Source organism: Musa acuminata, chromosome BXJ2-5, assembly GCF_036884655.1.
Source record: "Musa acuminata AAA Group cultivar baxijiao chromosome BXJ2-5, Cavendish_Baxijiao_AAA, whole genome shotgun sequence".
In the NCBI taxonomy this organism is placed as follows: Eukaryota; Viridiplantae; Streptophyta; class Magnoliopsida; order Zingiberales; family Musaceae; genus Musa; species Musa acuminata.
In genome coordinates, this window is record NC_088342.1 from 14,203,005 (window position 1) to 14,216,613 (window position 13,609).

At 35.1% G+C, this 13,609-nt stretch overlaps 1 protein-coding gene across 1 annotated transcript in view; it reads right to left on the minus strand.

The window, feature by feature from the left end:
* Positions 1 to 7,375: 7,375 nt before the first annotated feature.
* The window catches only part of LOC135612541 (alpha-mannosidase-like), a 45,950-nt gene continuing 39,716 nt past the window's right edge, over positions 7,376 to 13,609 (minus strand). The window contains exons 22-29 of the mRNA XM_065108948.1: positions 11,146 to 11,211; positions 10,194 to 10,306; positions 10,012 to 10,096; positions 8,765 to 8,875; positions 8,598 to 8,693; positions 8,474 to 8,521; positions 8,340 to 8,408; positions 7,376 to 7,714 (exon numbers count right to left, since the gene is read on the minus strand). Of these exons, the coding sequence (XP_064965020.1) occupies positions 7,523 to 7,714; positions 8,340 to 8,408; positions 8,474 to 8,521; positions 8,598 to 8,693; positions 8,765 to 8,875; positions 10,012 to 10,096; positions 10,194 to 10,306; positions 11,146 to 11,211 (780 nt within the window). The 3' untranslated portion in view covers positions 7,376 to 7,522. The remainder of the gene's footprint in view (positions 7,715 to 8,339; positions 8,409 to 8,473; positions 8,522 to 8,597; positions 8,694 to 8,764; positions 8,876 to 10,011; positions 10,097 to 10,193; positions 10,307 to 11,145; positions 11,212 to 13,609) is intronic.

Below are 13,609 nucleotides of genomic sequence, written 5' to 3' on the forward strand. Positions count from 1 at the left end.
TTTTAAATATTTTTAAAATAATTTCAGTCTTAAGGTGAGACTATTTGAAATCTGATTAGAAAATAGTACAAAGACATATACTAAACATAATATTAGGTATGATAGTAGTAAAATATAATAAATTTCCTATTATGCCTTCATAGGTCTTATGATAAAAAAATCATCATTTTTATCAATGTCTAATTTTGTGGATATACTTATTAGTGTATTGGTGACATTAGAGTTTTTAATGTTAAATCTCTTAAGTAGGTCTTGAGTGTGCTTAGTCTGATAAATAAAAATTTTATCATTAGATTATTTGAACTATAATCCTAAGAAAAATATTAATTTATCAATTAAATTTATTTTAAATTCTTGACTCATATACTTGATAAATAATTTATATAAAACTTTCATTAGTGGAACCAAAAGTGAAGATTAGAGAGTTGAGCAATCTTGTAGAAGATGGCGGAGTCCTATTGCCAGATGAATTTATCTCGAGGGTTCAGCCTCCATCAAATGAAACCATATTTTCCTCACTGATATTGAAGATAGTGACAAAATTGATGATCCATCCAAATCTCAACTAAGGGAAAAGATAGAAGCTAAGGCTCTACGGAGGCTGAAGCTAAGGGAAAAAATTGATGTTGAACCTAAGAAGTTTGAATGCTTTGAATCATTTGAAAGTACGAGGTGGATGAATGAGAGTGATCCACTATTTATAAGGGCTGAGAACGATTTTTGGGTTGCTCGAGAAATCATTTGGTTGCCTATCGGTTTGAGTGGATAATGATGTGGTAGCATGCAAATAGCAAATCAACACAACATTACAATCTTTCAAGATCGTTCGACAATTTAGCAAATCGAGGCCACATGTGAAAGGTGTCAGGCTATTATTACAGGATGTTAGGAATAAGATTTGAGCTGATATGATGTAAGTGCTGAAATAATACACCTCCAAGCTGAAGAAGAGGCAATAATGACACCTCGCACAGTGCCGATGAAATTCATCAATCGAATCAGCAGGTGGCCCATCCACTTTTCCATCAAATTGATGTCCTAAGTGGCTTGTTGACCTAAGACATTTTGATAGTTTAAATCTAATAATAGGATTGAGGTAGCTTAAAGCATCCTTTTTGACTCAAAATATTTTTTTTTTATGACAACATATTTAAAATTATTTAAAATTGTCTGAAGTACTTGAAGTATAATTTATTTTAATGATAATACTAATAAGTCAACTTAATTCAGTCCCTTGATGATTGGATAATTAAGTAATCTTTTTTTTATATCATAGCCAAAAAAAGATTTTACCCAACTCTATTACACTCATCAAGATATGATAGGGGACTCATAACAAAATATGATTGATGCCTACTTGCCACTTAGCTAACACGCTAGCATTACGTGGCGAACACTTACGGTAACACTTCCGATAAGTGAGCAATGATTAAGATTAACTTATAAGGATTTGATGAGATAATTCTAATAAGTATTTTGGTCTGATGTCGACAACTTGACATCACATATCTAATATCTTGACATTATGTGGCTGACATAGGCCCATCTTCCAAACGTTACAAATCACATCCATGGCTACTATCTCTTGGACATTACCAACCATGTCCATTGCTGCCATCCCTTACATACATCAATGTGAATATTTAAGCATAATAGATGCAATTTGATAAGGCTCAACATCTAGAGGAACTAAAGATATTTGACATCTTCCCAACACTAGCCAGAGATAAATATAGAATAGGACCTCAATTTGCTCTAAATCACCTTTCTAATTAGACAACCAAAATCTACATTAGCAAAGTTAAACTAAGGGCTTGAAGGACATATATGTTTGGTTAATAGTTGAAACTCATCAAATTAACAAGTCAATTACTCATCAAATCTTGGTCATAAAATATGTTTGGTAGATAGCTAGAGTTCTTATTAAATTATACATTAGTAAAATCTTGGTCATAAAATATTCTATAATCGATGAAAATAGGTTCAAAGTTAAAGAGTGTTGGGTTGGAGTTTTGTTTTGAAAAAAATATTTTAGTTTCTCCCTGTCTAATTTTCTGACCATCCTACTATATATTTATTTATTTATTTATTTATTTTTTTGCAAAAGAAAATTCATTAAGATCTTATTACTCTATCAAAAGACCTGAAGAGGTCGTCATTTTAAAGAGTTACAGAGGTCCTCGGAGAAGGAATCTTCCCAAACAGTTGTAAGTTTATCCATCCTGAAATTTTTGGCAACCCAATTGGCTGCCTGATTACATTCACCAATTACAATATTATAAAACAACCAAGCTGTAACAATAAGTGCTTGATATCTGAAATAAGATGCTTCACAGCCAATGAGGTTGCTTATCTGAATTGAGGAAGTCAACTAGGATTGAAGAGTCTGTTTCAATTTGCAGCTTAGTGATGCCTTCCTTTGTTGAGAGCATACAGCAAACCAGCCTCCACTGTCATTGCTTCACACTAAAAAGGTATCTTATTTGGTAAATACTTCAGTCCAACAACATTGTTGCTTCCCGTATAATCCTGTAGCACGAACCCAGCTCCCCCTTGCAAAGAAGAAGAACCATCCATGTTCAGCTTATACCAACCCACAGTTGGTTTCTGTCATTTTAGCTTAATGGTATTACAAGGTATCAAGGATTCAATCTTTCTGATAATTGAATCATGCATCCAAGTGACTCTCAAGGTATGAATTGGTGTAGAGGTAAGAACAGATTTAATTAAGACAAGTCTACTCGCCTAGGAAAGATAGTTAGAATTAATCTTTTTAATAAAATCATCATGTTTTGGGAAAAATATGTTAAAGCGGAATAATTCTTTTCCCTCTTTATCTATTCTTCAACATAATATCAACTTGATATCAAAAGCATATATGAACCAGAAACATAAACAGTATAACAGTGAATCAATCATAAAATGAGACACTGAATTTTAATGTGGAAAATCCAATTCGAGAAAAATCATGAGACCATAGTCCACCTCAAACTTTCACTATCAATACTAATGATAAGATGTTTACAATAAGTCTTCTCTAAAATAACAAGAGGATCATAATAACATCAAGACTACAGATCTTGACTATATCATCGAATGGATCTTATAAAAAAAAAAGTTTAGGTCTCACAAAGTGGGTATAGCAGAAAAATACCTCAAAGAGAATAAACTTCAAATCAGCACCGTTAGGATGGTAGAGCTTACTACAAGAATTCTCCACATATAATTTGGGCTAAAATTGATAATGTTTGACTACCGATCGTCAAAAAACTCAAAATCCTATTTCTCTCTCTGTCTATCGCCACCGTTCGCTGCACGCACCAAAACCCTTCACTATTTCTCACTACACGCACTGTGCACGTCTCTTCCCCTTTTTCTTTTCATCGTTGATTTGGGCTTAAAAAGTTCAATTGTCTAGTCCAAGCCCACATATGGGTTGGACCCAACAATTCTCCCCTTCTAGCTCATATGATGGGTTGTACTAAGCCTGCTCTTTGCCTACATGTTTTAAGCTTCTCCTTAGGCAAAGATTTTATCAACATATCTGATTCATTCTCATTGGTATGCGTATTTTCTAACTATAATTCTTTTATCTTAAGCACATCATGAATCCAGTGATATCTCACATCAATATACTTGGATCTGGAATGGTATGTTGAATTCTTGGAGAGATGAATATTCTTCCTATTTCAAGCTCAATTCTTGTAGAAACTTTTTCATCCATAAAGTTTCCTTACAAGCTTCAGTAAATACTATATATTCTGCTTCTGTGGTTGATAGAGCAACACAATTCTGTAACTTAAATTACCAAGAGACTACTCACTCTACAAATGTCATCAAGAATCTCGAAGTGGACTTCCTGAAATTAGTATCACTTGCTATGTCTGCATCTGTGTACCCTTCTAGCACAGGTTCATCACTGCCAAAATATAAATATAACCTGGAAGTACCTCTTAGATATCGTAATATTTATTTCACTACTGCCCAATATTCCTTACCATGATTAGAAAGAAATCGACAAACAACTCCAACTGTATGAGCTATATCTGACCTAGTACAAACCATAGCATACATCAAATTGCCTACTACAGATGAATAAGACACTTTGGACATTTCTTCTTTTTCTTTCTCACTTGTAAGACATTATTTCGAACTAAGCTTGAAATGACTTGTAAGTGGAGAACAAACTGATTTGGCTTTACTCATGTTGAATCTTTTAAGAATCTTTTCAATGTAAGTCTCTTGAAATAGCCAAATCTTCATTTTCTTCCTATCACAAAGAATCTTCATGCTAAGTATTTGTTTCACCGATCCCAAGTCTTTTATAATAAAAAACTTACTTAACTCTCTTTTAAGCTTTTTAATTTTACCAGCATCATGGGCCAACAATCAGCATATCATCAATATATAGTATGAGAATAATAAAATCATCATCTGAAAATTTCTTCATAAATACACAATAATCAGATGTGATTCTATTATATCCTTGGCTCATCATAAAGGAATCAAACTTCTTGTACCACTATCTAGGTATCTATTTGAGTCGATATAAGTTTTTTGTAAGCTTACACACCAGATTTTCTTTTCCCTTAGACTTTAAAACCTTCTGATTACTCCATATAAATTTCTTCTTCTGAATCACCATGAAGAAATGTTGTTTTCACATCAAGTTGTTCAACTTTTAAATTCAAGCGAGCAGCCAAACCAAGAACAACTCTGATAGAGGATATTTTCATCATAGAAGAAAATATTTCTTTATAGTCAATACCTTTCTCTAACTGAATCCTTTTACAACTAGTCGTATCTTGTATCTTTATTGTGAACTATTATTTTCGATCTTTAATTTGTAAACCCATTTATTCTTAAGAGCTTTCTTCTCTTTAGGTAACTTACCAAGTCATAAATGTTGTTCTCAAGCAAGGATCTCATCTCTTCTTGTATGGCTTTAACCCACTCATTCTTATGCTCATGTAGAATAGCTTCTTGCTAAGTTTTTGGTTCTTCCCTATCAGTAAGCATAACATACTCATGTGGATGATATATAGTAATAGTTATTGCTCTGTTTTGGATCTTCTCAATGGAATCTCAACTGATGGTGAAGGTGCTTGTTTAGTTGGTTCAATATCATCAACTATAGGAGTATCATTACTGGCATTCTCACCATAATCTTCTTGTTCATCTCCCCCATGATCATCATAAACTACAGGTGAAGGAACTGGACCCAAACTCCAAGAAATATAAATAGAGATTTTTGGCTTCTGAACATTATCACCACATCAAACAATTGGACTTCAAGAAACACATCATCTCTGTTTCTAATAATCTTCTTGTTAATTGGATCACATAATCTATACTCAAACTCTTCATGATCATATCCTAAGAAGATACATGATTTTCTCTTATTATCAAGTTTGGACATCTCATTTTGGGAATATGAATAAATGCTTGACACCCAAAGACTCTAATGTGATTATAAGATATATTTTTTCCTTTTCATATTCTCTCTAGAATATCCTTTAAATCTAGTTCTTATAATCTCCCCCGAAATAACTTCGATAACTACAAACCCAAATAGGGGTTGTATCAATTTTGGTGGCCGTTAGTTGGAAGTTTAGCTTCCATGGAGTTAACTGCAGTACATCCCCTCGGAGATTCCAAGGGCCATCGGGCGTTTGAATCAGAACTAAAATGAAAGAGATAAAAAGTCGGCTTCCAATGGCCATCTCACGAATCTAGAGGTTTCGGTGGAACATGGGGGGTGGGGAGGAGAGGGAGAGACCGTCACGCGTAAAAATACCATCCTATTATATTAAAAGTTATTCCAATAACCATAAAGGGAAGGAACTTAATTAGCATATTAAATTAATGAATACAAACTACGTCGAACTTTTATTGAGACGTGGCCAATTAAACTTCATTCAATATGATTGTTTTATTATGGCTCATTAAATTCCAGCGGCAATGCATATTAAATTATTTTCTTTTAAGGGTATTATGTTGTAGATAATTATAAACTGAGGTGGAATTTTGGATGACAGTTGTATAGACTAAGGTAGAGAATGACAAAAAAAAAACGACATGTGAAAAAATATTGCACAAAACCAAATCTAAGTTGGATTGCAAACTAATGTTCAAAGTTGACGTACATCATTTCAAATTGTTATATATATATATAAAATCCAACTACTAACTTATTTGCAAATACACAAATGATTGTTACTTGCTATACAAGGATTTCAAGGAAGACCGTTTCCTTGAAACGTGTTCCAATCTCTTGTAGAGTTTTGGTATGCCGATGATGAAGATGATGAAACAAATCTCTAACACCATAAAGTTTATTGATTTCGAGCTCGTATGAATATTACGACAATTAAAATGCCTTGGTTTTATTTTATTTGAATATACCTGCAATATCTTGACTTGTAGAGCCCTTTAGTAGCCACAGGCAACACGCTACAACAATTCTATGAAGCATGTCAAATTTTACCTGTCATTTAAATTTCATTTCCATAAAAAGATTACATTAATTTGATAACCTCTTGCAGCGTGATCTCCATGCCTTTGCATTGCATGGGTGTTGGTTCCATTGATTAATTAGGTAAGACTGTGTTGGTGCAATAGCAAGTAATTGTCCATGTACGTTGCTTGGCCATTTGAATCCATTATTGCATTTGATGGCTTTGTTCACTTGAAGAAGGGCGTTGACAGTCGATTCCTCTCCATTATTGCATTTAGAGAGTTTGTTGATCCATGATATGATGGGATGGGATGGGATACCTGATGTAATCCTTAAATTAATGAAGATGTTCCTTAAGATGGAGAACATCTAATATAATAAAGCATCGATGATTTCCACAAGGCAGAAAGTCCAAAGAGATAATGATGGGCCGGCCTACAGCAGAACAACTTGCGAAAAACCCAGTAAAGAGGGGGGAAAAAAAGAAAATTAACATTGTAGAAAGTAAAACAGCAAAATTATACACAGGAACGAAAGATAATGATGAGCCTTCGATGAAAGGCAAAGCTAACCGAAGATGAATGTGTCAACAAAAACAAAATAAAAAAAAACATTGGAAATTAAGACCGCCATGGGATTGCTTTCGAGGTCTCAACATATCCTATAAATGCATGTTGCACGTAAGCTTTAACATCAAGCCCGGAAATCATATAGTTCAACTCATATCACCCGCTACTTAGTAACTCACCAAGTAAAACATTAGTCAACGGAAGGGATCTTTTCGTAATAACTTATCACCTGCAGTTTGAGGGAGACTATTAATACTCACTCTAGGATGAAAAATTGAACATTATCTAGTATCAAAATTATTAAATAACGTATTCATTAAAAGAAGCAGAAGCAGAAGCAGAAGAAGCATTAAAAGAAAGACTTCCCAACTAGAAACAAAATTAGATTACAATGAGGTTGAATGCAACACAATGATTCATCTATTCTTTTATTTTCGAGCACAACCAACAACTGATAAGTTAAAATAAGAGACTAATTTATAGGGGAAATCGTAAATCAAAACTTTATCAAGAAGGTACGAATCTCCATCGGTCCCAATTCAACGACAAGTGTAGTATTGTCGACTGGGGAACCCCTGATGATAGGAGCTGAAACAGTTCCAACATCTCCTTCGGTTCTCCATTTCATCTTCTTCATGTTTGTCTTATTTTGGTTTGCTGATAAGTTCGTCTCTCTTAATTCTTTGATCTGCAATCCAGAAAACATTGAAGTCAACAATCTAAAGTTAACATTTTCCAAGTGGCGTATGAAGAGATGGAAGCTGCTTTATTGGTTATGGTATGAGACCAACACTTTGTATCTTCGATTGTGAGATATTGGGCCATCACAGTTAATACATCATGCCTGGACTAAAATAATCCTTTGTTGATATTATTAATCAAATTCCAATAGCTAATCTAATAGAGGGCAGATATATCCTATAATTAACAGACCGATGTTTATGTCGATATCTGACAAACCAAAATTTCATTCTAAAATCCGAGAAGAAAAATTCTTTTTTTATCAAATCTTAAGAAATCTTAAATGAATAATATATGGAATAGAATGTGATGGTGTCCACAAGTTTGTCTGTTAAAGATCTTGACTCTTAATAGGAAGGTACTGGGATTGAATCCCGTATTTGTTACTTACCTTTGTAAAAAGGTAAGTAATCCTTTGATAAGGACCTATCTAATATTGAGACATTGAACACTATAAACCTTTTACTTAAATCTAATATTGAGACATTAAAGACTATAATCCTTTGATAAGAACCTATGTGTTTATGGATGATACAAAATAGTTTATATGATTAGGAAAGTGATGAATATACCATTTTCCCTGCGAAGACCTTTTTCAATTCGACCACAGCCATCGTTGAATATTGAAGATCCTCTGCAGCCTATGAAAATGCAAAGGATTCAATATGTGTTGAAAAATATATCCTACAACTAATTCACATCATACCTCATACAAATGTGCCAAACGGAAAAGGGTAGTTCCATCATCCAGATCCTGAAGATCAATCTCATTCGTTTAGTAAAAGTGTTCTTCGAAGATCAAATGGGAATTCAAGAAAATATAATGATACCTGAAGTGTGATAATTGCAACATTCGGAGGCAGATTATACCCAACGTCCATTGAAGTTGATTTTGCCACATGAGATGACTTCCAACTTTCCTCATCCTACAAAATCCTGATGTCACAAAATGACGGAGAGAATTATAGTCATAAGCATATATCAAAACCTAGAGTACCTCTTGACTGAATGCCAGAAGAAGTGGAGAATAAATTTGTTGTCCACATGTTCGCCTCCAATATGCTCCACTACCAAATTTGTTGACACTTATATAGTAATTTCCTCGTGCCTATTATGTTTTTCATATTAGCATAAACTTAAGCATGGATACCGTTTAGTGTATCTGATTCCTAAAATTAATTTGAGGGAAGCCAAAAAAAAAAAGGAATAAAAGCTAAATCTTATATAAGGACAATAAGAAATAATGATTAAAATATTAGTTATTTATAATCAATTGACTTGGAGTTTTACTAGTGGGCCAAGCAGGTGGAAAAGCCCAAGTAGGTTTAGGAAGGTCACAAAATGAACAATCAAGAACATTTGCCAAGGACTAGCTAAAGTCCCTATTTGGGATAAATATATAATTTTACATTTGGAGTCGATGGAAAACCCAGATACTAGAGAAGATTGTCATAAGATTTTAAATGACTTGTAACTTAGTTACACGAAAGAGTAATGGATCATCTATAAAGTGCAAGGAGACAATTGGAGAGGTACATGGTTCTCTCCCAGAGAGATTACCTTAGCCTAGATGAGGGATACAAAACTAAGGGAGATAAAGGATCTCCCTGCCTCAAACCCAACTTAGGCAGAATCATTCATCTGTTAAAAAGATTTCTCAGCAGTCAAATTGACTGATTTGGACATTTTACTCGCATCTTATTAATTCAACTGATTTCTATAGTTTGACTAATCCTGTCAATTCCCCCATCCTAGTGTTGATACCAATCTTCCAAACAATGTTAAGAAAAAGCAACTTAAAAAGCTAACCAGACTGTAGTCTTTGATAGTGTTGGCTCCTCTCTTTCAGGGAATAATGAAATAAAAGAGTTGTTAAGCCTGTTAATATCAAAGGTACCATGATAAAAGACCTCAAAGATGGTCATCTGATTAATGACTTCTTTCATCTACATGTAATAGAACCTTCTGAAATGAGATAGAACTAAGGAAATCTGCTCAACTTATTTCCCTTTTTCTTATGACTTTGTATTATTATAATTGTCCATCTTATGACTTCTAAACTTATATAGCTGTTCCACTTGACATAAAATTGTATCTGTTGTTAAGAGCAATGGTGACAATTTGAACACTCAAAGGAGACAAAGATGGCTACATTTAGAAAACAAAAATTCATACAGTTGAAAGAGAGCAGACAAAGATACAAAACAATATCCTATAGTAACTAAATAATAATGTAGACCATACCGTAAGGCCCTCACAAGCATTACTCACACAAACTTGTTCATCAAGTGCTTCCCCAACACCCCTAGAGTCATCAAACAATAAGCGCCTAAAAAAATAATTAGTTAGGGGACTACAGAAGATGAAAAAAAGAAGTTCAAACAAGTACTGATCAAGAAACCAATGTACATATATTAGGTTAGAACCTATGAAGCATAATTTCTATTTCCCCATCTTGAATGCTGGAACCTCCAACAGCACGATCCACAAGAACAGAGAGTTCAGATTTACCATCCGTCATATATATTCCAAGGTTCAGCTGTAATTTAACAAATAATAATAATTGATAGACACTATAAACAAGTTCCAAGCTACTTCACACAAGAAAATCAAGAAAAAACTAACATAGTAAACTGTAAATAAGCTAAATTATGCCAGTACAAGTTGTAAAAAAAATATAAAAGCTCTTCAATTCTCTTTGAACCAAATGATCAAAAGACTCCATGATTCAGAATCTTGTCAACATGCAATATAAAGAAGAATAGATGGTGTGTCAATGGAGTGTGAAGTCATATTAAAAAAAAATGATTTAGAAAATCCCAAAAAGATGAATGAGTTTTGAATCCAGTAAAAAGATCTTGGCAGTGGCCCTAGAGTAGATAACGTCTGACTGACAGACTATTCCTTTATGAAGCAAGTTTTAAAGAGATAAATCGCCTGCATTTGGCCTAGTATCTAGATGAACAACCTTAGACTCTTTTATTTCCTTAATGGTCAGAAAAACAGGACTCTCATACCCTAATCCTAATCAAGTGGGAAAACTAACTAGAAAATTTTATGGCCAAGTTAAATATTGGGGAGAACTTTATTGTCAACATTAAATTTTGGAGCAAACTTTATATGGCTTAACTGTTGGATCGAATTTTAGAATTAATGCAAAATGCTGGGACAAACCTTATGATTATGATAAAATTATGTGTTAGCTAAACCAGTTTACATGTCACATTATTAAACATGAGGTTCTTAAAGGGATTTACTTATTCTGGATTTAGGTTGTTTGATAAACTTTACTAGCAGTCACATATTGTTTGTAGTTTTTCACATCAGCACCAATAGTCTCTTTGCAGTATAGAAGTGCTTCCTGCACTGAAGAAATACCGGGTAATAGTTTCCTGCAACTGGTTGAGTCACTTCAAGATTCCAATCCTCTCGATAGTCTCGGACCTGAAACAGATTTTAGTAAACCATGATTTTGAGCAATCTTTAAAAGGTAAGTATAATGCTAAACTTAAAATTATTCACACTACATCATTAATGACACTTGGTTTTACTATGCATGTAACAAAAACAAATAAAAGTAAGCCTACGAGAGTAGAATCTTTGCACTTGCAACTATGTATCACATTAACATTTAGATTATATTTAATCCAATCAAGTTGTAGAAGCCAAAGATATGAATTCAATGCAGGTTAAGTAGTGTCATCATTCAAAGAATAAGGATGGACTCTGATGCAAAGAGGTTTTTATCCTCCACCAACCAGAAAGAACAATTCTAAGCTACCTGTGGTGCAATACTGGTGCCTTAAAGAATTAATGGGGACAAATTATGGCATTTCAATGCTTCTACTATGTTCAATTACTTGTATTTCAGTAATTTATGGCAAGTGACTAGACCAGTTCATTGCATGACATTTATTTAGTAGATCATTGTTATGAATGATACTGGAGCAACTCTGCTGTACAGAGATATTTCATAATGCAACCATGTAGTTCAAAATTAATCTGCAGAGAAATTTCATAATGCCACCATGTAGCTCAAAATTAATCTTCAGAGAAATTCACAATGCCACCATGTAATTCAAAATTCCTCTGAGAAAAAGTTAAATTTCAAAGGAAAAGAGAGGTAGAGAAGTCTCACAACAAGCATAATGTAAGGCCTTAGAAATGAATGTGAATTTAGGAAGAAGATTGATAGAGCAGTCAAACTTAATAACGTCCACTATTCGTTTGTCATAGTCAATAATACATTCTAAAGAACAAAAATCTGCAATCTTGAACAGTTGAAAGAAGAAGAGACCAAATCATTTGGGCCAAAGCTTTGTTTTTGCAAAAGCTCAGGACCTACAGATTTTTTCAAGTATAGGAGCTGGTGGATGTGATAAAAAAAATATAAAGAGACCTAATCAGCTACCAATGAACTTCAGGAGGCTTGAAGAGCTTATAGATAATGACTTTAATGGACAATTATCATCATAGTAGAAATAAAAAAAATTAAAATAAATTTATTCTCCTTCCCTTGCCTAAAAAACAAAAAACAAAAAAAAAATCCCAATTCACCCAAAGAATTCAGTGCTGAGGTAATCCTATTTTGAACCAGCTGATCATGGACCACTTTCTACATCAACTGTCTTTGTGAACTAGGTCCTCTATATGGTTTTTAGTGAGGAAACCAAAGCTCCCTTCAAGCCTGTCAATCTCAGTGATCCTGCAGTTGCAAAAGAGATCTTCTTGGATAATACTGTCAGGATCCAATTTATTTTCTGCGCTTTGAATAATGTGCACCGCAACTACCATCTCTCTCAGCTATTGCCAAGCGATCGGTGCGGAGAAGGAGACTGTTTCTTCCACCAAAGATGCCACCGCCAGTAACTCCCAGCATCGCCCGCGACCCTCACTACCTCCCCTTGGGTCGCAACAGCAGCCGCGCATGCAGCGACCGTGCACGATTGGCATCTACAACCCTCTCCGTCACCATTTCACACCCCAGCCGCCACAACCACCATCTCTCTCCTTAGCCTCGACAGCAGTCTTCCTTCACGCAGCGACAGAAACAGGACAACTCCCCACGCCGATCGCCGCTGTTTCCCAGCCAGCGGACCTCCCTCTTGCTGCTCATAGCCATGCCACCACCGCTGCCTCTCAGCCTCGGCAACAGCCTTTCCTTAATGCACTGACAGAAACAGGGCAGCCTCAGTAGCAGCATCCTCCTCGCAGCAACCGCAGCGAGCCCTCAAGCTGCTCTTGGCGTCCGCTTCCTCGGCAGCCTCTCAGCGATCCCTCATGCCCACAATGCTGCTCCCAGCTGCGCCACCACCGCTGCCTCTTATCCTTGGCTGCAGTGTCCTCCTTGCAGTGACCACAGCGAGCCCTCATGCTACTCTCGGCATCCGCTTCCTCGGCAGCTTCGCGATCCCTCACGCCCTTAACGTTGCCTCGGGCCAAACTTCACAGCAGCCACACCGAATAGGGCAGTGCTGATGGCCTTGACTAGACACCAGAAATAAGAATCAGGGATTACAGATCTACAATCCTATGGAATAGCTGCCGATAATTCAGTGAAAGCTCAACTAGAAGCCTTGGAAACTAGATTTCAGAACTAGTTGCAAGAAACACTTAATGATTTCAAAATGAGCTTATTGGAGAGCTTCAGCAAGCTTCAACAAGATGAAAGTTCAAGTCTTACGTTGAACCGATCTGGAGATACCGAAAAAAGGAACCAAGAATAGGATACAAGCTAACCCCGCATGAAGGTGAAATTCCCAAGATGGGAAGATGGAGATCTGACCAGTTGGATCTCTAGGGCAGAAAATTTTTTTTCGTTTTCAAAGAACTCTAAAAGAAT